At 41.3% G+C, this 23,978-nt stretch overlaps 2 protein-coding genes across 5 annotated transcripts; both read right to left on the bottom strand.

Moving 5' to 3' along the window:
- Positions 1–488: 488 nt before the first annotated feature.
- Positions 489–3,305, bottom strand: LOC306711122 (adenosine 5'-monophosphoramidase HINT3-like). 3 transcript variants are annotated; one of them, XM_079179915.1, is made up of 5 exons: positions 3,157–3,305; positions 2,428–2,545; positions 2,050–2,131; positions 1,493–1,619; positions 489–1,197 (listed from the first exon to the last, which is right to left on the bottom strand). In XM_079179915.1, the coding sequence occupies exons 1-5, from the start codon at positions 3,256–3,258 to the stop codon at positions 1,114–1,116; spliced, it is 513 nt and encodes a 170-aa protein (XP_079036041.1). In that variant the 5' UTR covers positions 3,259–3,305; the 3' UTR covers positions 489–1,113. The 3 variants fall into 3 exon arrangements, with proteins under 3 accessions (XP_079036041.1, XP_079036042.1, XP_079036043.1); XM_079179916.1 differs by having other exon boundaries at positions 2,062–2,131; XM_079179917.1 differs by having other exon boundaries at positions 1,512–1,619; positions 2,062–2,131.
- Positions 3,306–4,408: 1,103 nt separating this feature from the next.
- ncoa7b (nuclear receptor coactivator 7b) lies at positions 4,409–17,752 on the bottom strand. 2 transcript variants are annotated; one of them, XM_079179884.1, is made up of 17 exons: positions 17,727–17,752; positions 16,635–16,799; positions 12,565–12,722; positions 10,956–11,026; positions 10,761–10,868; positions 10,574–10,675; positions 9,824–9,949; positions 9,556–9,740; positions 8,992–9,146; positions 7,972–8,550; positions 7,700–7,871; positions 7,422–7,569; positions 7,191–7,316; positions 6,892–7,044; positions 6,414–6,509; positions 6,248–6,321; positions 4,409–6,120 (listed from the first exon to the last, which is right to left on the bottom strand). In XM_079179884.1, exons 2-17 carry the CDS (start codon positions 16,670–16,672, stop codon positions 5,985–5,987), a joined length of 2,427 nt encoding a protein of 808 aa, XP_079036010.1. In that variant the 5' UTR covers positions 16,673–16,799; positions 17,727–17,752; the 3' UTR covers positions 4,409–5,984. The 2 variants fall into 2 exon arrangements, with proteins under 2 accessions (XP_079036010.1, XP_079036011.1); XM_079179885.1 differs by having other exon boundaries at positions 8,992–9,113.
- Positions 17,753–23,978: the final 6,226 nt, after the last annotated feature.

Here is a 23,978-nt window from a genome sequence, read left to right as displayed (position 1 = left end):
ACAAATAGCCTGCAGTTCCTTAAAATTGCAACATGTTGTTTTCACACTTTTTCTAGGGATTACAAAAGATATTGTGTTAATTAGTGGGCTTTAAATGTACTGGTAGGTGGATTCAGACAGAGCCAGGCTGTAGCTGTTTCCCCATTCCCTGTCTTTATGCTAAGCTAAGCTAACTGACTCTAGCTTTAATGGACACATTTAAGGTATCAATATTCTCAATTAACTCGCAGCAGCTAAATTAATGTATTTGTAAAAGTGTATTTCCCAAAATATTTAACTTTTTAAAGGATATAAACGGATTAGGGCATTAAATACATGCTTGATAAACTCTTGATGCCTGTCATGTAAGCTAGAGCCACTATCTTGATCATTTCAGTTGTTAGGTGTACGTACATGCAACATATTCTTAAAGAAATGTGTTTTATCAAATGATCACTAACTCAGTGATGCACAAAAAACATGGAGCCAGGTGATATTCCAGTGCAGGTTTTTTTTTTAATAGTTTTACATGATTGTGGCTTTTTGGTTCATTTCAGAAACTGAGTGGAAAATGTGTTTCAGTACTTTCTGGGATGTGCACAAAATTCAGAAAAATAAATAATAATAATAATTTTCAGAAATATCACAACAAACCCATATATACAGATATGGTGTTCTATGGTGTCAATCCATTGTTTTCATATATCAATGACCATACAAGTGCAATTCATTTCACAACTTGTCAGTTAACATACATTCATACACACAAAGTTAACAACAAACAGTACGTACAACTGTTTATAAGTGCATACTGTTTACTGCACATACAGACATCCAGTGTGTGTAGTCAGTTGTCTACAGAGACATCTCAATGCTACGGCTTTTCTTTCAAAACTAATTAATTTATCTGCCTCGTTATCTCATTTGTTGTAACAGTTTCCAGATAGTGTTCTTTCCAGACGGCAGCATGTAACGTTGTCATCGCTCTAGTGCAGTGGTCACCAACCTCTTTAAGCCCAAGATCCCTGACCTCTGCCTTGGTGACCGGCAAGATCTACCTATTGAGGCGTTGAGAGAAAAAGACTGTCCAGACTGTACTTACAACTTGAGGCTTTTTATTTGGCCTAATTGTAATTAGACGTATAGATCTCGGAGTTTTTCCAAAAGTTGTTGGACTGGTGAAGCATTATCCTTTAGAAGCTTCTGCAGACATTTTTCCTGTACAGAGAAAAACATTCATTTGGATGGGGCAACAAAAGGGCATTAAATGGTCCAGAACAAAGGATAAAGTCACTATATGTGTTTCAGTAACTACATTTACATCTGATGTTTGGATATTTGTTTGATCACAATATGAAAGAAACACAAGAAAAAGCAGAATAAGTGCAAATTTCTAGATCACTGTATAATTGCACAGCCTTTGCATGGATAACACTGCAATGACTGTAATATTATTAGAGAATAAATAAAATAGGGAGCAAGAAAAGTAGCCTTTCTAGTCCTCGACACTCACAGTAACAAACCTGTCGGACCTTGGAATGAACTTATACTCCATGGACTCGTAGATTTGGCTGGCGGGGGCGAGGACATGGAGGTGGAGGTGATCAACTGAAGTGTAGGGAGGTTGGTGGAACCCCAGGCTGTGCAGGAAAACACATCAATGTAATGTGCGAACACTGACAAGCAAGTCAAAGTACAGTTTTAGAAACACCTCAGCAAAAAAGAACCTTTGAATTTTGACTGAGTGTGTTCCCACCTATCGTTCTATTTGAAGCTACAACTGTATAGTTAGTTTTGAGCTTAAAGGTGCACATTTCAAACAATTTTTTTTCATTACTTATCGCAAAAGTTCAACATTTTAGGAGATAACACTTTTCGTTTTCTGGTGGAGGTCTTGTCGAACTAGTCCTTAGAACTTTGTGTTCATTAAAGGTTAAACACACACACATACACACACACACACACACACACACACACACACCCACACACACCCACACACACACACACACACACACACACACACACACACACACACACACACACACACACACACACACACACACACACTACCTGTCTTCATACCGTATGTCCTTCATATCAGTGATCCCTTGGTCGTGTAGTACAGCTTTCCCCATTTCAGCCATCCTTTCAACTATTGGATACAAGACTCAGTTATGTCTTTGCAAAGATCTGACTAGATACAACTTAAAAGAGGTATCGCTTATATATTACCGTATCAAACTGAAGCAGTTGAAGGAGAAACATTTATAGGGGTGCTATTGTAAATGTAGATGTGTATTAGCATATGTCAAAGTAGCAGTAGCATTGTTGTAGAAGTAGTTTCAGCAGCAGTGCTAGATATAGTTCTAGTAGTATTCCACTGTAGTAAAAATAGAAAAAAAAGTTTGCAGTACTGATACTAGTTTGTAGGGATCCACTGTAACTGACCGAGGTCAATGTGTCCACTTTGCAGTGAAAAGCAGCTACGTATGTGGCGTTTGGGCACAACCAGGTAATGGTGAGGAGCAGCAGAGACAATGTCTCTAAAACACACCAGCTCCCTGTTCTGTTGGAGAGGATGGAAAGAGACAAAACACATGCGTTGACCTACGGGCCTGTGAATGCAGTACTGTTGAAACTTGTGTATTCAGTGTGTAACTGTTGTGTATATACAGTAGGAACTAGTAGGTAAAATGCCCATGTTGTGGGCATTACGGCACTTCCTCTTTCACTGGAATAAAGTGTAGCCCACCTGTTCTCTTTCTAATAATAATAATAATCACCATAATACTATTGCATTTGGCTTGTCCAGCAATCTGCCAAAAATATGTAACCCCCTCTATGATGCAGTATCTGCTCCACCATCTAGTATTTTATTTGTATTCAGATCAAGCCTAATCATATATTTCTAGCAAATGTCATATATATATATATATATATGTCACATAAACGTATCCTATCCCCTCTCTATGAAGTATTTACAATCAAATAACTTATTTTCCTCCCTCCTGCTATGTTCTACGTTAATATGGTATTTCTTGTGCAATAAGTTAAGCTTATTTAACCCACATAGTGTCTGATATCAAAGTGTAATAGCCTACCGCATAGGTGAGCTTATACCGTCTATGATGAGCTTTACCCGTCGGGCTACTTTGTTTTATTTTTAAAGGATCTTACCTCTTTGATAACTTTCGTTTCTTTGTCTTGGTGGTGGGCTATCAAACAGAAAATACAAGTTTTAACAGTTTCAATACTTGAATCGGAGTGGAGTTTCGCCATATTCAGGATATAGTACTGAAATGTCAGTTATTTCCTCCTCGACTCGCTGTTGGTAAAGCGGTCATGTATACGCATAAACGTGCCGAAGATCGTCTATTTTTGCGAAGATCCTCACACGAAACACTGCAGGGACCATGACTGTATATAAGAACACCATCTTTTACTGGCATTTCAAGAAGAAATGAACACAACTTAATGGATATTATAGAGGAATACACGTAATCCATTTAGTTACCTTTTAATAAATGGCAAACTTCTTGTATGTGATCTTAACTATTACAGTAAGTAGTTCATAGCTTGTATACTGACCTGTAGGGAGATAACAGCTTGCCTTCCTAATACTTAAACATTCAAAATGAAGCAAACATTAAAGGGTCAGTTCACATAAACTATCTGTAGAACGAGGGAAGTGTAAGTTATGTACTGAGATTTTAAGAAAAAAGCCTTCTCCAGCACATCCCAAAGATTCTCAATGGGGTTAAGGTCTGGACTCTGTGGTGGCCAATCCATGTGTGAAAATGATGTCTCATGCTCCCTGAACCACTCTTTCACAATTTGAGCCCGATGAATCCTGGCATTGGCATCTTGGACTATGCCCGTGCCATCAGGGAAGAAAAAATCCATTGATGGAATAACCTGGTCATTCAGTAAATTCAGGTAGTCAGCTGACCTCATTCTATGAGCACATACTGTTGCTGAACCTAGGCTCGTACCTATTTGCTTAGTTAAATCCAGGTGGCGACTTTTTTTTTGGCCAGGCAGTGTATAATCAGTCAAAAATACATTTAGATTCAATATGGATATACATTTAAGGTCTAACAAATTAAACTGCAGTGCCCGAAAACAGAGGTGAAGTGGAACCTCTTTCATCCTCACAGCATCTTTTCAGCTTCATTATTACATCTTACTGGAAGTTGTTTACGTAATTTCCAGTCTTCCTACAATAATCACAGCGTTTGGTCACTGTTAATATTCAATAAAAATCATTCACATGAATATTTTTAGGACATTAAATCACACTGAAGGGCAAAAAAAAGTTGAGATACAAATTTGACATAAACACAACCCATTATCATATATGTATATATTTAACATTTATTTAAGTTTAAATGTGTTTGCTATAACAACACAATAAATAGATTCTCAGTGATAACACAGCAGTTTTGGATTCACAAGAAATAATACTCAGGGAGCCTTCACAGTTACAACACAAGACAACAAAGCTCATTTTCACATGAAGCGATAACTGGTATGAGTGAATAATATGGCAGGTATCATAACAGTGGTGTCACACATGCAGTCTTGCAGTATCGCATATTCATGCACTACAAGCCTGTATCAGATACACAAGATATAAATGAATTTATTTTCCGTGTTAGTAGATCTGAATTTTTAAGTTAGTGGCATACCAGAGTGCGAAATACAAACCGACCATTTCACACCCATTTCAAAGTAAAGCAGAGGCGGACATGTGGTTGGACAGGAAGCTTCCCTCCCGTAGTGGTGATCAAATAACATTCAGTAACAATTTGACATGGAAGCGACGCTTAATTACACTGGTCCACAACACAGCATTGACTGTCTATTAATCCTGTAGTGCAAAGTGATGTCATGTTAAACCTCGACCGGCTCTCTGAACGATTAGAGGTGAAAATAAAGAGAGATCAAAATCAGTCGACGTAAGATATGAATTCAATACTGACAAACAGTCATCAATAGTGCTTATTGGGTCCAATCAGAAACAGAAACATTTAACACAACATTTCTATAAAAGTACAACTATTTAAAAAATAAACACAACTGAGCATTCTTTGTAAAAAAAACAGAATGTAAAAAAAAAAAAAAAAAGATATATATATATAAAATATAATGAGCTCACAACAACTGTGAAATTCAAATAAAACATATTTGGTCATTGCAAACCTGGCTTTACTACTTGTTTTAGATTATACGGGGGGAATTAAAACACAAAATGTAGTTGTGAGGAAATGCAATGGAACGTTCTCATTCAGGTCATCTAAAACTCGAAAATAAGAGAAGAAGACGGCCCTCAGAGGAAGTGCAAGACCTCCATTGTAAACAATTACAACATTTCCCTCTTTGACGGCTTATGTAATGGTGGAGGATCCCTGAAACACTCCACTCCCTTTAAGTTTGAAATTCATTGGATCGTAAAAATTAAATAAAAAAGGATTCTAAACTTCACTTCATCTTCAGCACATAACCCTGTACATTCCCATAGATACTAATTACATCATTACTTCTGCACAAATTAACCAAATGCACTATGGGATACCTTGTTCTTTCATACAGACTTAAAATATTTTCGGGATAACCTCAGCAGTAACATCAGCAGCCTTCTTCTTCTTCTTCTTCTTCTACTCTCTCTCTCTCTCCTCATGAGCTAATGGCAGTCTGCATGCTGGGAAAGCTGGAGGCATTGACGGATGTCTAAGGCAGCTAATGAACTGAGAGCAACCACATTTTCTCACACTTCCACCTTTGAAGGACGGAGGACCCAGACGTGAACTAGGCCAACCTACCTGTAGGCCAAACCCACCTCAAAACAGTACTTTCCAGTCAACGTAACAACCGCACTCGCTTCTCTCGCGGAACATTTAGCGTCAATGTGGGACAGCTAGGTTCGCCTCCAAGCGGTGCGTAATAGACTTTGGGGTTGTTTGAAGCTGGGAGTGAATACAGGAGTAGCTGGGGAGCAGGTGAGGCTACTCAAAGGTCCAGACCTCCACACTGTGGATGTTGAAGTCTTGCTGGACGGAGAGTGGCTGGTTGTTGAAGGTGGCGCATTTGGTGGTGGTTCCTCGGTACAGCTCGGCGTCCAGCCACAGACCCAGCTGACCACTGCAGAGGAGAGCGGGCAGAGGGTTAGAAAACAGGTGGACATTATCTAATGGCAAACCCTTTGTTTAGATTGTACACTGGTGAAACACATTAGCTTGCAGTTTGCAGTGCAGCTGGTAGTACTTACCCTCCTCCTCCCAGCTGAAGAGAATCAGTATTGCCCTTCACAAAGTAAGAATTCTCCCCCGTCCAGCGGTACACCTAACAATCGAGAGCAAACAATGTTTGATATTGCCATTGGTGGAATAGAAATGGGTACCCGAACTGAGTTCTTAAACTAACTTGATACAAACCTTGATCTCAGGACAGAAGCTGTAGAGGAATGTCTCTCCGGTGCCGTAGCAGTGTTCGCTCACTCTGAAGGGGTGAGTCGAGAAAGCTCCAAATATCTGTGACAAGAGTCAGATTCAGTTCCAGGATGAAAAGACTTACCATGAACAAGCTTAAACTGTTTCAACTAGTAGTTAAAAGTTTTATGAATATATTAAATTAACCCGATGCCACACATTCTACTGCAGTGTAGAAGTAGAACGTTTTTCTAATTCATTCACTATGTTGTGGCTTTGCATCAGGAGCTGTGATTTAGTTTTTCCTGGAGAAAAATAACTACTTAACATCACCTCTTTGCATTTGTTTCACCACCTGCATAACAAGCCCCATGAAAAAAAAACATCTACCGATGATCAGTGGCCATTTCCTTAGACTGCTATTCCCCTACAGTATCATCAGCCAGTCACTTACATACAGTACATTCTGTAGACAGTTATCTACCTGGTTATCCATATCTTTGATGACCAGCAGCACGGGACTGTCCACGTCTGCCAGGCTCCTGTACAGAGTCTTCAGGCTGGTCCCATGTTTCACAGTGCTGTAGGCCAGTCTCCAGGGGTAAATCTGCACACGGGCCGGCAAGCGACTGGCAAGCTGGAGGGCGAACACATCATCAGAGTATAAGGCTTACAGATCAGTACGTTGCACGTTTGTTCCTCAAAAAAAGTTTCTCGTCAGTGACTGAATTTTTTAATGTGGTTAGCAGCCAGAAACAAGCAACTGGTTATATCAAAAATGACCTTTTCCATGTGTGTGTCCTGCAGCAGATCACTGGTATCTCCGAGTATGGGCAGCGCATCCAGGGACAATTCTCCGTCACAGCTGCTGAAACTCTGCCTACGCTTGGCCTCGTCAATGGTGATGATCTTGGAGCAAAACGAGTGTATGAGCAAGCGCTGTTACAGTGTTTATCCTGTGATGTAAATAGAGGGGAGCACGCCGTGCTGCCTTCCTTTTTCTGCTGAGCTTACCTCCCAGCTGCAAGAGGCAGGGTCACTGAAGAAGTTGTCAATCATGTCCAGCTCATCTTTCTCCACCACAACAAAGCCCTGCTCTCGAGCCTCCTTCCCGTACACATCCGGGGACCACTGGACGAAAAATGCATACAGGTGGTCCACCCTGGAGCGCACACACACACACACACACACACACACACACACACAAACATTGGATTGGTGAAAAGCCTATTGTTAGCTTACACAAATTGTAATTCAAGAGAAGGCTCGAGTATCATCCATCATCGTCTCACCTTTCTTGTGGCACCGCAAACCAGTACTCCGGCTGTTTACCTCGGCCCCCGAATGAGTGGGCGGGACTTAAGGTCCTCCCGGTGGCAAAGGACTTCCTCATTGGCTTCCCCACTTTGAAGCACAGGAACATAGGTGGGATCTTACTCTTCTCCTCTGACGAGTAAAGCATGTCTATAGAGAAGAGGAGCGTTGTAAAATTGCGAAAGAGCGTTTGATTAGTTGAATGCTACACTCCTAATTATGGGTTTCATTTTCGGTAAGTAATTCCTACCTTCTATTGGAGCCTGTATCCTCTCCAGCAGCCATGACTTCACTTCTGCCTCATAGCTTTTCTTCCGTCTCTCCTCCTCACTGAGTTCAGCCCCACCTGCTGGACTGTCTGGGCTTTGTTTCTTTGGATTCGAGTCCCCACGAATCTCAGAAGCCTCCTTCAGGCTCAAATTCCTGTTTTGGACGACAGGTGCGCTGATTATTTCACCGTGTGCACCATTCAGCAGCTCTTCGGTCCCTTTAGGTTTCATATCTTTGGTTTCCTCTTGGTTTGTAGGGTTATCGCGCGAGCTGCCCTGTTTTTCAGTCTCTGAAGAGAATTGTATTGACTCGCCGTTCTGAGCTACGCCCTCATCCTCATCCTCCTCATCAAGCTTCATTGTAGTTTGAGAAAGAATCCTCGTGTCCTGAAAGTCTCCCCGGCCTGGGCGGCTTGGTCCCGGTTGGTCCCTGCCGACGATGCTCTGCGTTTTGGAGGACGTCCCCTCGGCCTCTTCAGTGCTACCGTTGACAGTTGGCTCCAACTCTGTGAATCCTTCGTCTGACGGAGACTTCTCTGTCTGCTCGCCCGCTGTGCTCGCTGGTACAAAGAAAAGAAAACAGTTCTTTGTTGAACATCAAAACATTTTGTCAAGACATTTTCATCATCAATCAAGCTGCAGATTTGGTTTCCAAAAAACATTCACATCCGAGAAGCTGGAAATGTTTTGAAGAATAATCTTCAAAATAAAAAAAGGCACATTTTTTTAACTCATGAAAAAGGCAAATTTGGATGCCCAAGAGTTAACGATACAGAAATATTTGGTCACTGAGCTGAATTTGAAAATTCACGAGCTACATTCATTCATAAATATAAAAACAAACAAACAAATTGCTGTTGTGGAGAGTGAAAAACGTAGATGTAAAAAGTCATAGCCCAGAGTAAAAACAAGCTTGGAGTGATTGTATTTATTGCTGAGACTAAGAAGAGGAACAAGTCGGAGCGTGGACTCCCTACAGCCAACTAAACACATGATGTTACCAGTTTCTGAGAGCGTTGATTCGATGTCATCCAACACGATTGGTCGCTTCGGAACAAGAGCTTCATAGCGGCTGAAGGGGTTTAGATCTCGCTCTGATGGCAGTTGCTCCCACTCGCCGGGCCTGTACACAGGACATAAATCCTGGGGTAGGTCTCTGTGGGGTCACGGGGCATCACACAAACCGCACCGCAAACCAGGATGAAAATGAAAAACAAAAGAAAACAAAAAGTCCAAACAGAAATGATAAATGACCAGAATGATACAAAGCAAAATGACACGTGATGAAAAACAGCAAAATAAAACTATTAATGAGGAACAAATCGAAAATATTAAAATGGAAAAATTACAAAACTGGAGATTTTAAACTAGACAAGATCCAGCGGAAACAAAAGGTACTTCATAAAAAAAAAAAAGAGATGTGTTAAAGAGTAAAATGATAATCTGTGAATCGAAAAAGGGAGAGCAAGAAAAATAGAAACTGGAAAGAGGAACAAGAAAGCCCGGAAGAGGAACCGCTACAAAAGAGGGAAACGAGGAAAGCGAGACGGTTTCGGAGCGCTTACGATGGCAGAGCGTCTTTGAGCTTCATGCGCGACACGTCGTCATACAGCGCCACAGAGACGACCTCCTCCATGGGGCAGATCAGGCCGTACTCCTCGCAGCCGTGCTCGATCACCAGGGGGTCCGACTTGTGGGGGTCGAACATGATGTTGTTGGGGGTCACGATCAGCACGCCTCCCACCACTCCCTGCAACGACGAAGTAACGCATCAAATTACCAGAGTAATTTAGGAAATTAAATGCTCCAGCATACATTTTACAGGCTTCTTACCATGCCGTCGGTGAAATATTTGCAGCTCATCTTGATGAACTTAACCGTTGCCGGGCTCTCGTCCTCAGAGTTTGGGGAGAGCTCACGCCGGAGGGACTTTGTTGACATGCAGTTTGACGTGCCGTCCTGAAGGAAGGTAAAAGGACAGATCAGAGACCTGAATGTCGTGCCCATTATTGAAGAGTTTTATCACCGTGTGGTTTCAGCTCTCATCAGCCTTCTAGGCCAGCAGATCATGTTTTCAAAAGTGCCCGAAAGTAGCTTTTTCACTAGACTAGTAAATGCTGGATGATGAAATTACTGCACTTAACGTTTTAAAACTGCTCACTCATGCCACAGATTGAATTTGTTATCCATCACGGAGGGTATCAGAAATTACATTACGAGAATAATAAAACATTTTGTCGCATCTGAGCCATTATGATTATTTTTTACAACATAAAAAAAGCAGCCATAGACGGACAATTTTGGACAAAGGTTGAAAACACAAAAAAGTATAGAGTATGAAGAGTATAATCGATGGAATTACACCAAATAAAGATCAAAAGTGGATTTTTTTAAGGCATTTTTGCCCTTTGTGAAGAGTTTCATAGTCAAGATCCAGACAGAAATCACAAGAGACTGAGAGGGGATGTCGTTTCATGTGCCTTTCAACAACTTTTTTTTAGAAAAATGTCCCTAAGTTGCTGCTGTAAACTACTGCATAATGCCAGTTACTCTAAACAACATAGTGAATCACTCTTTACTTACATGTGATGCTTTCTCCGATTGGCCATTTGTGAAGCAGGGATCAGAGGAACTCTGAGACTTTAGGTCAGCTTCTGCCTGGCTCACATCAGGGACGAACAGCTTCTGTAACGACGACGATGGAGAGCTAATGGTGAGACGGTCGGGGGAATAACGGAGCAGCGGTTGGCGTTGCTGCCGAGATTCTCACCTGACCGGTGTAGACACTGCGAGAGAAGAGCTTGTTCAGCTGGACCAGTTTGTTTGGGGTGACGTTGAACTTGAGTGCGATGCTGGTGAGGGAGTCATTGGGTCCCACCTGTAACAAGAGATGAACTCATTTGAACCGTTTCTGCTAATAAGTCAGTTTGTTATTTAAATGTATTTTCACTGTATTTTTACTCACAATGAACTCCACTGTCCCTGGTGGTCTCTTCTTCTCCCTCTTGGTCTGACTGATACTTTTGCAGCCATCGTCTAGAAGGGAAACAGAAAATGAGACGCAGACTGAGGGGAAAACTCCAAACAGAGAATGATCTCACACGTTCTAGGTTGGCAACAGATACACTTTCTAAATAAACATGAAAACGCCATCCATTGAGAGGCAGTAAAAAGAACAGTTTATTTCTAAATATCCTGTGCTTAGTTGCCTTTTGAGTCAGTACCAGGGACTGTTTGTCCCCTGTCATTATCCAGCTTTAAAACACTGCCCCACGCATTCTGAAGCAGTTATCATAAACACACACACACATAAACACAAACTGACCCTTGTAGTAGACAAGGTCCACAGTCAGCATTTTCTTCTTGCCAAGAACACAGAAGCTATTAGCGTACCACTCCCTGAATGCTAAGTTACACCGCTGCCTCTTCGAGGAAAGAGGGCATGACTAAGCAATAGACAGCCAGATTCTCTCTGCTCTGTACCGGGCCGAGCATTAGAGACGAGACTGCTGCCACTTCTATGCACACTGCTGCTTATTCATTTCATTTACACTGGGACTGGTAATATTCTAGGACGCATTGCAGGCTATGGACTTGCTTTTGTCTGTTACACTGCAGGGAATCGCATTTGATTTGATGGGCTTCAAGTAACAATATTGTGGTTTTATTAAAATAAGATTAATTATTGAACACATACTGCAGAGTTTATACAGCTGGCTGACCCGCTGCACGCATGACTATAGTCAATTATTACAGTCTATATGAAGGGAGTTGGGGATGATTTACGCTGCAAACAAACCCAGAAGCACGTGACAGAATGATGTATAATGTAGTGTACACTGAATGCAGGTTAGATTAGGTTTATTGTTGTGCAAATATGAAGCTATAGACATGTCCTGACAACTGACTTACTTATTGATCCATCACAAACAATTTATTTTAGTCACTTTTAATTCAATAGCCTACTGATAAAAAAAAAAAGTCGATTTCTATAGTCTATTTCACCAATATTCTGCTTTCCTTAAAAAATTATTTTCTTTCACATTTAAGAGTCACAATAATAGCATAAATGAAGAGCGTCACAGCATTTTGATTGGGATTTAACACTCGCACCAACTCTCAGGACTCACACACTTTGAGAACACACCGCCTTAAATGTCATCATCAACTGTAAAACAGTACAATGTGAAAAGGTTATGCAACTTCCTGTTTAAAACTGCTGAGGTCGTTCCCAACACAGAGGACCCTTGTGCAGTCAAATAAAAGAGCAGGGGAATAAACAGACAGTAACACCACTAGTTGACATGAGAATTTACAGTGTACTTGTACTTGCCATAATAGTGGATTTTGACGAGAATAGTTATGACTAAATTATAATTTACAGGGACTTTACCCAGTGATTGTCTCAGTGTTCTGTAGATGGGAGAGTCCTGATCTGATCATACTGAGAGGTGCAAGACAAGCGGTCTTCCTGCTCCACGGTGTCTTAACCACTAACAAATAATACCAGAAGTACCCCGTATTCAGAGCGGCCCGATTCTCCAGGCGTCCATGCATTTCATTGCAGGTCTTACCCGAGGCCGCATTTGGCTTTGCCGTTATTCTCTGCAGGTCTGTCTTCTTGTTGGGGTCCTTGTCATTCGGGATGTCTGGACAGGAAATCACAGCCGGGTTCTGCTCAGTCACATTCTTTTCCGATTGGCTCTGCTTGAGCTGTCTCCGCCTCTTCAGCCTGATGGGACGCCAGAGAGACGGTCATATGTATTAAATGTAGGTAAAATGAAGAAACATGAGTTTAGAAGACTTATGCCATGAGAACTTGTACAGGTTGGGCTAATAGACTTCATGTATGAACATGTGCACAGGCCGCGGATGGATCACCGAACGGGCCCAGGGGCGCAGAACTTCAGGAGGCCCCCCTGGCCTTCACCTATGACATCCCAACCAGGAAGAGACTCAAAGAAACATAAAACGACTACAAAGATACACAAAAAGACCAAAACATCTCAACATCAAAGAGACGCAACGAGACTAACAACAATTAAGAAAAGGGGAAAAACAACTACAAAGAGACTCACAATGACTACAAAGAGACACAAATCAACTACAAATAGAGACTCGCAATGACTACAAAGAGACACAAATCAACTACAAAGAGACTCGCAATGACTACAAAGACACACAAATCAAATACAAAGAGACTCATAATTACCACAAATAGACAAAAAGACAATACAAAAAGACTCAAAACAACAACAAAATGGGCAAAACGACTGCAGACAAAAAATAACTACAGAAAGACTCCGAACTATCACAAAGACACAAAATGATTGTCTCATAATTTGCCCATGGCACAGGCATATAATTGAACCATTTTAATGCTTTAATTGATGACCGTTTCATAATTAAATATCAACTTGTAATTTTTCACCATGCTTGTTTGTTATAAAATACTTCTGTTGTGAATTAAGACCTTCCGTCCAGTTACTGGATTGAGCTTTAACTTTTCTCTCTCTTTACTTTGCCGTGTCAGCTGTATTTTCATCTCAGGCTGAACCTTTACCCCCATTAAATCATTGATAGTTGAGGCAGTGATGTAATGGCACATCTAGGCCCTGTTGAGGTTCATTAAGGGGGAACTGCAGTGCAGAGGAACCAGGGGTTAGTGGTGCACTTAACGATAGTGCTGACCCGATGAGCCCCGAAGAAACCTTAAGTGTTGATATGCGTTTGTTAAGAAAAGATAAGACCAAATTGATTTATCATAATCGTTGAGCGATAGGGACGGTGCAGCCCTGCGAAGCCCTGCGCAAAGGAAGAATAAAAGAAAAACGTAAGGAGAAGTGTTTCTAAGTGTTCAAGTGCTTTAATGGAAAGGCAAGAGTAGGTCGATAAGGCTGCGGACAGACACGGTTCAGGCCTCTCCCACAGCCTCAGGTCTCTCTCCCACTTTAACGGAGCAGCACACATCTGGTAGTGATGAACTCAAGAATCCGCACGCACAGTCTCAGCAGCACAGCTTGTTTCACTTTGGGTAAGGCGCAGAGCATCTCTCAAGCCTTCATCTTAAGATTGTTCCCGTTCTCTGAACTGCAGTTTGTAAGCAGTGCATCCAGAACTAACATAATGACGGAGAAAGTGAAAAATTAAAAAACTATGTACATAACTAATTACATAAATAACCACACCACTCAAGTCAAAAGGCACACATGGTAGCAAGAATCCTTTCGTTTTGTAATATGAATGTTTACATGATTTGAGATAATTATTGTTGTTTTGGTTTACCCGTCATTCAAATGTGTTCAAATTGTCATTGGTTTGTATTTGTGCAGTTTTGATACAATCCTATTATTGGATGCAATATTGATGCAACTTTATTGTTGTTGTATGAAAAAGAAAATATTACAAACATTGTTGACCATATGGGTCATTTGGGTCAAATTTGACTTTGACATTACGTGTGCTGTCAAAGTTCTCAAGCAGACACAATCAGGTTTTGCTTCAGGATATTTCTGTAATGCAATGTCTTGCAGCGAAGAGACATCCCAGAATCGTGATGCTACCGCCACGCTACATCACGATGGAAATTGTACCTAACCACTGATGTGCAGTGTTTGGATTCATTCAAAAATATAGTTTAGTACGACAACCACAACGCATGATTGTGGTCTCATTAGACAATAGAACTTGTTCTAATTTGCAGCGTTTTGTATACCTGAACCGATTGTACTTTCTCTATTTACAGCGCCTTTGAAACTTGCTGCACATGTATTTGGGATGTCATATGGCATATTGTGCCATGTCATATTAAGGGATTGATACTTTTATTTTGTACTTCTACATGGTCGATATTTGAATATATTTTTCAACTTTTAACATTGGAGAGTATTTTTTTTATGTTGTTCAGTGTCAAAAAAACTCTTTCACTTTTGCAAAACAAAAACAACATGAAAAATGTAATGTGGAGCATCCACATGCCAATGTTACTGGCATGTGTGTGCTCCACATTGACCTTTAGTTCCATTCGTCAGGAAGCGAGGCAGCATATGGTACAACGGGCAGAAGAGCTGCGTGTTATGGCAGTAGCTGTTGTTCAGAGATAAAGCGGATTTTCCTTCCTGCCATGTTCTCTCCTTCTCTTTCTGTTCTGGCTATTGGTCCGTTATAGTCGTAGAGGCCTGCACGAGTCTCACTTATTCACCTCTCACCTTTCTACTGTTGTTCTGCTGCAGGTACGCACCACCGACCACTGACTCAGCCCAAAGCCTGCAATCCCCTTAAGATCGAATGCACGCTGCTTGTCAAATAATTAGAGAGCGACTGAGATGCGATGCCTTTAAAAAAAAAAAATAATAATGTAATATTTCCAACATAAGTCAATCCAATCAATAAAACACAAGATACATTGCAGGTTTGTCAGCACAGCCTGAACAAGTAACCCAAGACAAGAAAGAATAAAGGCCATTAGGCTACACCGCATTACCTCACATCATTTATCACAAGCCTACACTCAACAACTCCAATATTGACAGCACTCACTAGACGACTTCTGCTCCTCCATCGATCAACTTGTTTATCCATTTTTGAAAGGTTACCTTTGGCCTTCATTTACTTCTGAGCAACCGTTTGTCAATGTTAGGCTTAAAACATGACAAATAAGTTATGTCTTCGTCTGTCACGCTATGATATACTGTTCATGTGGAAGCGGCAGGAGGGATGGAATAAATCAAGCAGAACGAGAAGTTTAAGTGTGTTTTAAGGATATTTAGACACATTCAAGCCATATTACCGTACAGTGAGTACACTCCATTAGTCACTCAGCTCTCTAAAAATAAACACCTGGCAGGAGTTATTAATTAGTGGATCGTGCAGTTCTATGTCATGTCTCATCCGTGTAGACGTCACACAGAAAGCGCTTATCGTTGTCCACAACTCGTCGATTCCTTGTCATTTCTACGCACCGTAGCTGTGACAAGGCTCTTCCCACACATTTCCTGCTATCCGGTTACAGAACGCTGGCAAAATCCAATTTTACAGTCCACATCATCCCTGTGGCTCTGACGCATGACTCGGATTATATGAGGCTGTATTTGGCCGGGCGCAGCTCAGACACAGGTGACTTACCAGCGCCAATGCATGAATTGAAAAAGGGTGAGAATTGTTGATTAGTGAATTCACCTTTACGGCAGATTGTCAAAGTACAAACGACAATGGAAACGCCACAATGTCCGACTAAGAAGATTCTGACTTTACAAGCATATGATACCTGGACTGAGTTACATAGATAAGAGCAAAAACACTTGCTGTGCACTTTTGTAACCAAATCTGGTCATTCTGTCATTTTTTTCTCCTGTTAAAAGTTGTTTTAAATAGTTAAAGGGTAGATGTTGTATACATATGTAAAGCCTTAAACAAAATGGACACAACTAAACCTACATGGCATCTTAAAGAGAGAGAGAGAGAGAGAAAAAAGGTCAATATCTATACTCATTTAATGGCAAATGCAATGTACCAATTTAAGATGAAAGCAATCTGTCATAAGCACAAGAAGCATGCTGCATGTTGGAGCTTAACAATACTTTTGCTGCATGAAAAAAACATACCTCGAAAGCCAAAACAAAAAGGCACACAAAGAGTCGCTTACCTGGCAAAGTATCCCGGCTTCCTGTCTCTCTTCTCCATCAGGCCTGGGTCCTAAATCTGCATGCAGTCAAGCGCATCAATACAAACATCCACCCTTTGCACATCCACTCAGTGTGTCCAAGCCAGCGGACTTGGGGAAGATCACCTCTCACGCTTCTTCCTTGTCCTGCAGGAGGAAACGAGCGAGGGGGATTAGCAGGCCCGCCCCTCCTCACTCAACAACATTCAATTCAATGTAAAAAAAAGAAAGAAAGAAAAAAGCCCAATAACTGCTGGTGAAGGCTAATCAGCCTAAAAAGGGGGGAGGGCGATGAAAAGCATCATCTAAGAAGCATGACAATGGCTGACCAACAGGATAGGAATTAAGGGAAAAAACACATCTGCTACTAGTTCATGTTGCCACAGCAAACCCGCGTTTTATTGTACAACCGTACTTCATTACAATAGTGTGTCCATAATCAGCTGCATCTGTTTGGAAGCCCCGTTGACGTAAACACGTCCACTACCTAACAGCTAGCTGCAGCAGGATTAACGCTGAACAAAAACAAGCTACTACACACGCATGTCGCACATCCCTGAAAGAAGAGAAATCAGGCAGCTGCAGTTCATCCATGTGTCGCGTTAGACCGTTATATAACAGGTATATGGGTAACCTCAAGAGGAAAGGCTACATTTGAAGCAACGTTGCCCCACCTCACGTTACATTCTTCGGTTTGTAGCAACTCTATTAATTCCCCTGACTCGGACCTTGAGGCGCAGCGGTAACAACAGACAGATAGCAGTAATGTTGAATCAATGTGTTCCACCGCGCCATGCAGGCTTAAGCAAACACAGGCACAGTGAACAAGGTCCAGATTTTCAAGTGATTTAACAGCTGTTGCTAACTAGCTAGCCACTTTGTTTACAGGACAATAGCAACCTGGTGGAGATGGTTTTGATATTTTCTTCGGTTTCCGCTGTTCTCTTAAAACGACGTTATCTTCTTCCTGTTCGTGCAATCGGGACTGACGCGGACGCGCAACACTGATGTACAATTTACGCAGTCAAAACGCGAAATCTGACAGAAAATAGGTGGCTACATGTACCCACTTACCTTGCGTGCATCCTCCAACAGCTAACGTTGTATCAAAATGAAGCTCCCCTGCACGGCGCCCTCTGCTGTCATGTGTACTGTAAAAACATGAGACCACCACACCACACAGTCTTTACCATAGACTGTGTGCAAGCTAATTAACGTTAGCTAAAGCTAATTTCAGGTGAAGGTTAGCTGGAGATTTGATTGTTGGTCGGTATTACACTAACAGGTGTAGACAACTTATCGCAAATTTGTAATAGCACATTATATTATCTATTCGACCGTAGGGTGGCGCTATCAGTCCCTGGTGGTCTAGTGGTTAGGATTCGGCGCTCTCACCGCCGCGGCCCGGGTTCGATTCCCGGTCAGGGAACTACTTTTTTCCGCTAGCTAGCCAAAATTCATTTGCGCCTTTATACTGTTGAGCGGCGCAAAATTGACCGGTTATATATCAATACGCCACAGGTGGACCACTGCGTGTGCAATCCGTTGCCACACGCAGAGAGCTGTATTACAGGTCAATCAACCAACTCAAGTTGGTTTAATTTATATGGTCCAATAACGCAGATCGCAAATTTGCCTCATGGGGTTAGCTTATACCTCAATGACTGGAGGTAAATTAGGTTATTGTTTAGTAGCCATTATCTTGCAGAAAAATAGTAATATTAGTGATATTGTCTTCAATGTGTGTCTCTTGAAAATTATACTTTATTCTTTTGCAATGCCTCTCACACACCCGCACACGCGCACGCACGCACGCACGCACGCACACACACACACACACACACACACACACACACACACACACACACACACACACACGGCATTAATGCATGACCTCTTGGACTGTCCAACTCAAAAGTATGATCTCTTGACTGACCGACTCTTAATTCTACCGCTTGGGGGCGACAGTTCACAACAAATGCTACTAGAAACAAGGGTCGCAATATGTGAAAGAAGTCATATTGTATTAGGTACAACAGTCCGCAGCCTACATAAAATATGTTTCATATTTAAACAGCCTTCACCATAAGAACCCTTTAACATACATGGCCTTCTTTATTTCTCTTTACAAGTTAAAAAGAACAAAAATAACAACAACATTCAAAACTGTCTGTGTTGAGTAAAGAGTAACAAGAGTAAAGCAATTAATACTGAGAAGACTCAGGTGAGGGAACAATTATTAAATGTCTTTTACAGTTGTTTTGTATCATGTTTTCAGTTTGCAGATCGACCACAACTATATATTTATATATATATATATTATATATATATAAAATCTAATAACATATCTCAAATATAATTAAGATATAAATATAATGTGATAATTCCCACTCAGTCCTTTCATGAAAGCTTAGTTGAAGTGAACCTGTTTGAGATAGAGACAATGCGATAATGTGTGTTTGTGGAGCTTGGGTCCCAGAGAGCCCTCTTAGGTGGGACAGACAGAGACCCCCGCTGCAGGCCTTCTCATTGGACAAGGCCGGAGTTAACCAGTTCCTGGCTGGCTATGTATCTTTGCAGTTATTTTGACAGGCGTTATCATTGTGAGAGAGGAGATAAGTTGTCTTAGGGATCGCCATGGCGCCGGTGTGTCCCTCCTCCGTCCTGCTCAGACTCCCATCAACCCCTCTCCACCCCCTCCTCTCTCCCTACCCTGCTTGGAGCAAAGGATTGTGGGGGACTGTTTGGTTGGGAGCAGGGTTTTTGTTGGCAGGGACCCCGGGGCTCTGGGTATCATCGTCCCCCTTTAGGACCACCAAATCGTCATTTGACTCAGCAAATGGACCGCCATGTCCAACTCCCAAACGTCGCCGTCCACATTCTATTAAATGTTCTATCTTGTTCTTTGCTCCTTTTCCTTATTTCTAATATTTTTCTTCAAGTTGTGTATTGCAAGGGTTATTCTTCTCCTTCCTGGACGCACAGACATGGCTTCCAAAGCTCAAAGATATAAAAAAAAAGAAAAGGAAATCACGCTAAGGCAGACGGAGTAGCACAGTTTAGCTGAATTTAAAGTGCTACAAAAAGCCAGGGATGAGCTCTAAACTTTTGGCTCTTTAATGTGTAATGTTTTCAAGATGTTGCTCAGACAGGGGCTGTACAAATAATAGTCTAAGTCCACATCAAACGAATAGCATACCTGGTCTCTCTGTCATGAGATCTGGACAGTACTCATTTTAGCCACTGATATGAGAATCTTTACGGCACTGTCCCGTCAGGGCCCACAAGCAGCTTGGTAGCATTACAGTGTCTGTTTTGTTGTGTTAATATTACTGCTACACACACACACACACACACACACACACACGCACACACAAATATCCGGATGTGGCAGAGGATGTAAAGAAAAGAAGAAAGGCACGAAAGGAAATATGAAGCATATTTTCAGGCCATAAATCTTCATGTTTTGTATTTGTGCCACTGAGATGTCCTATGTGTTATTGTTTATGCCTAATAGTGCCATATCCAGTACACATTTAGATATTATCTCATCTTATTTGTGTCTGCTGTTGCAATAGGAGACCTAAACAGTCAGAGTGACTTTTATCCAGTGCCTTGTTTCGCCATGTCAGCGCACGTAAAGAGACTATCTTGCTTGTATCTTTTAGAACTGTTGTGATCACAGCGGTCTGACCCAGCACAGGCCTTGGAGAGATTTGAAATCATTTTACTCAGACGTCATACACTTCTAGCTTAGACTACGACCACTGATAACGTCAAGTACACTGTGGCAGCAGGAAGCTGCACAACCTAAACATTGAAAAAGGATATGTCACACAAACGATAATTGATAGGAATTATGGGAGCCGTAATGAAATAAATATGAAGATTTGCAGCTAGATTTTAGAAAATCTTCCATCAGTTTTTCTATCTGTGTCTTTGTAGGAGGAGGATTTTTGAGCAGTAAACCAATTAGGAGAAGAAATCTCTGAGAGAGAGAGCTGTTCCCTTGAGGATTGAGAGCCCCACTTAACAATCTGTGACAGATGTAACTACACAGCTAAGTGAATCAACCGACAAAGCTAACGTTAGCTTGCTAATGTAGTCCCTGTTTAGGGTGAAGAGTGTAAGACGTAATGGGATATGGTCGACACAGCTGACATGACACATGATTGAAATGCTGTTTAATATCAAATATATAGTATCAAATATTTTTTATTATATTTCGCAAAAACAACACAATATACAATAAATTACAAAACCATATTCTAATAACTCAACGACCAAATAACAGAGTTGCTAACAGATGTTTAATAGCAACCGATTTAAGGTTACTGACGTCTCCGCTAGAAGACATTCTCTTTGTTTTAACAGTCTCACGGCAGGTCGTGAAATAGTCACACAATTTTAATCTTTTGATTCATGTAGGCAACACTAATTTTCTAATTTTTGTTGTGTCGCTCATCACAACCTTCAAACTATTTTGGAAGTTGGAAGTATGTTTTGTGCCTCCTCTGCATTTTTGTTTTTTAGGATGGTCGAGACAACGTTACGCAACAAAACAAAGGTTAGGTTTAACAAAAGGTGTAGGAAAACCGCCACAAACGCGTCACCTAACAACAATGCAATGTGGTAGTAAAATGTAAAATAGAACCCAAACCACAATTGTAATTGTTGCATGTTTTATTTTTATAAATAACATGTAAACTAGTCAGCTTTAGAGGTGACGGTAGGCACATTTCTTTTAGAGCAGGTTAGCTGTTTCCCCTCTGTTTCTAGTCTTTGTGCTAAGCTAAGCTAATTGACTGTTGATTCTAGCTTCATATCTACCAGACACGATTATGATACTCTCATCAAATTCTTGGCAAAAAAGTGACTGAAAAGCGGCAGATATTTTTAAAACTTGTATATGACGCATTACAAGCTGCAACCGTTTGTGATGGAGACACATTTATCACTCCCTTGGTGGTCTTTGAGAGTCCAGAGTAAGTTAAAGACCACCTTCTAGGTTACCATGAGGTAACACACACACACACACACACACACACACACACACACACACACACACACACACACACACACTGGCTACTTGCACCAGTCATTTAACAAAGACAGAGAGGGGAATGAAAGTGATGGAGACACGGCATGAAACAGCTCCATACTGTATACCATCCAGTGCCACTACACCCACTGTCAATCTGCCAAGTCAGCTGAGGCACTGCAGCCATGATCTTTGACCCAGGAACTACACGGTGGGGGAAAGGTTATCAATGTCGGGGTTTTCGTTCTCGAAGTTAAACGTCCAGACGGTGCAGGAGCCACACCTCGAGGAAGGAGCAGACGGTGTAGGAAACCTAAAGGAGAGATGGACATTAAGCACTACATGCATACATACTACACACACACACACACACACACACACACACACACACACACGCTCATCAGTGTTTTTGATCACATGACCATGGTAGGGGAGCAAACAGTGCATGGTTGTTTAACCTCCTTATCAGTGGTGTTGTAACAAGTAGAGGAACACACAGGCTGACCTCCACACACGCACACAAACAAGAAACCTCACCGAAGCTCTGAAAATCGAACGCTAACAAGACGTATGTTCATTTTCTGAATTTCTATAACCTTACTTGACGTTCCACAGTTCATACTAACATAGGTCTATATTCGGACACTTAGGGAAGCCATGTTAATGAGTACAGATCATGACCTATTAGCTAACATTTCTAATAAATCTCCCTCTGCAGCCCTTAACTCTCCTCTGATCTCATCTGCCATAAAAAGAGAGGCTCGTTCTGTACAGTAACCATGTCTTTCCAGAAGAAAAAGCACAGCTCAACTCATAAATAACACTTTGAGCCCCAGCAAACATACCTGTATGAATTATGGCTGTGGCTGCTCATTTATGATTGTGCGATAAGTCAACTTTTCATGTACAGTGTAGGTAGTATTCCTTTGAGAGGCAAAATATATAATGGGCTATGTTGAAGGTAACTTGAGTGTGTGCTTACTGAGTGTTTACATGTGTATGCCTTTTGATGTGTGCGTGTTCTAGCGTGTGTGCGCTCATACATACACTCCCACTCTCACACTCAGACTCTCGTTAGACCAAGCCAGCGCCACATCAGTCCATCATCACAGATATGGCTTGTGGTGAGATAGCAGGTCTGGCGGCGCACAAGACATTTTGTCCACTCTGTCATGTTTACTTATAATGATAAGCTTTGATGGATTCCCCCGCAAGCTATAGACGCCACGGTGCACACACGCACACGCTCACCGATTCACACATGCACACTATCACACATTACCAGAAAAAGACAGATTGACAAATTTCCAATATTAGCAATAAAAACTAGTCAAAAGAAATAAATGATATCGACAAACACATGCATGAACAGACGAAGACCAAAAGGCCTCAGAAGGTTAAAGGTCACAGTTAGAGGTTGTTGTGTTTTGTAATCATCTTGGGAAGAAAAATATCTTTTGAACAACTAATGAAAACGTGTTTTTAAAAAAAAAATGATTTGGCAATATGGAGACCGGTCAAACTGTCAAGTGAAGGGAGTAGATGTGTTTAGAAATGTATTCATTGTGTGATATTTAAAAAAATATGTTTAATAGAAATGTTTCTATAACTTGGCGTAACTAGTGTTACACTCAGTAATTAAAGTTAAAACGCCCAGTACACTCTACGAATTTGGTTTAGTCTGAATTAAACGCGGTCTTTGGCAGACTCCATGTTGCACTCTGTGATCTGTTGGTCGGCCTGTACAATGTTTCCATTGGGTCGGTTTACTTTAGCCTGGCTTGTGGCCAGACCACAGACTGGCTCACTACAACTGTTCTGGACCAATTAAAGAGACTAATGAGGCTTATCATGACAGCCCCCTCCAGCTGATCACATGACACCTACTGTCTCTGATTGATGACTTGATGATCAAACACTTTGTTTCTGTTTGTGATTCATTTACAATGTCTGTTAGTGAATCAATCGCTGCTGTCTTGCCACTTTTAGACGGAAAATGCAAATTTGGGACACAGAGTTGAGTCTGGGTGAAAACCATCGTCTCCGAGTGCTGCATGACGGTCAAGCCCCTCTTTAAGGTTTAATATGGAAATTGCCACCAAGAACATGTCAGAAGAAGTGACATGTGTTATCTGTATCTGTTTCTTTAAATTCATTTCATTTATTCAACACATTACACTCATAGCTTTGTTGTTATTTCCGGACATACTAGTCAGTTATAACGCAGTGGTTGATTCGGATGTTGCTCTCTACAGCGAGCAACTTCATTACCTTCTTACTGAATG

The sequence above is a fragment of the Pholis gunnellus genome, assembly GCF_910591455.1.
Source record: "Pholis gunnellus genome assembly, chromosome: 19".
Classification (NCBI taxonomy): Eukaryota; Metazoa; Chordata; class Actinopteri; order Perciformes; family Pholidae; genus Pholis; species Pholis gunnellus.
This window is presented reverse-complemented; position numbering and strand designations above follow the sequence as displayed.

Coding starts and splice junctions, on each gene's coding strand:
- LOC306711122 (XM_079179915.1), bottom strand. CDS start 3,258: ATGGCGAAACTCCACTCCGATTCAAGTATTGAAACTGTTAAAACTTGT. Junction 2,132..2,427: donor AAGTGGACACATTGACCTCG/GTCAGTTACAGT, acceptor TGTATCCAATAG/TTGAAAGGATGGCTGAAATG. Junction 1,198..1,492: donor GGTCCGACAGGTTTGTTACT/GTGAGTGTCGAG, acceptor TTCTCTGTACAG/GAAAAATGTCTGCAGAAGCT.
- ncoa7b (XM_079179884.1), bottom strand. CDS start 16,672: ATGGAGAAGAGAGACAGGAAGCCGGGATACTTTGCCAG. Junction 7,045..7,190: donor AGGACACACACATGGAAAAG/GTCATTTTTGAT, acceptor TTCGCCCTCCAG/CTTGCCAGTCGCTTGCCGGC. Junction 6,510..6,891: donor TCAAAGATATGGATAACCAG/GTAGATAACTGT, acceptor CTCTTGTCACAG/ATATTTGGAGCTTTCTCGAC.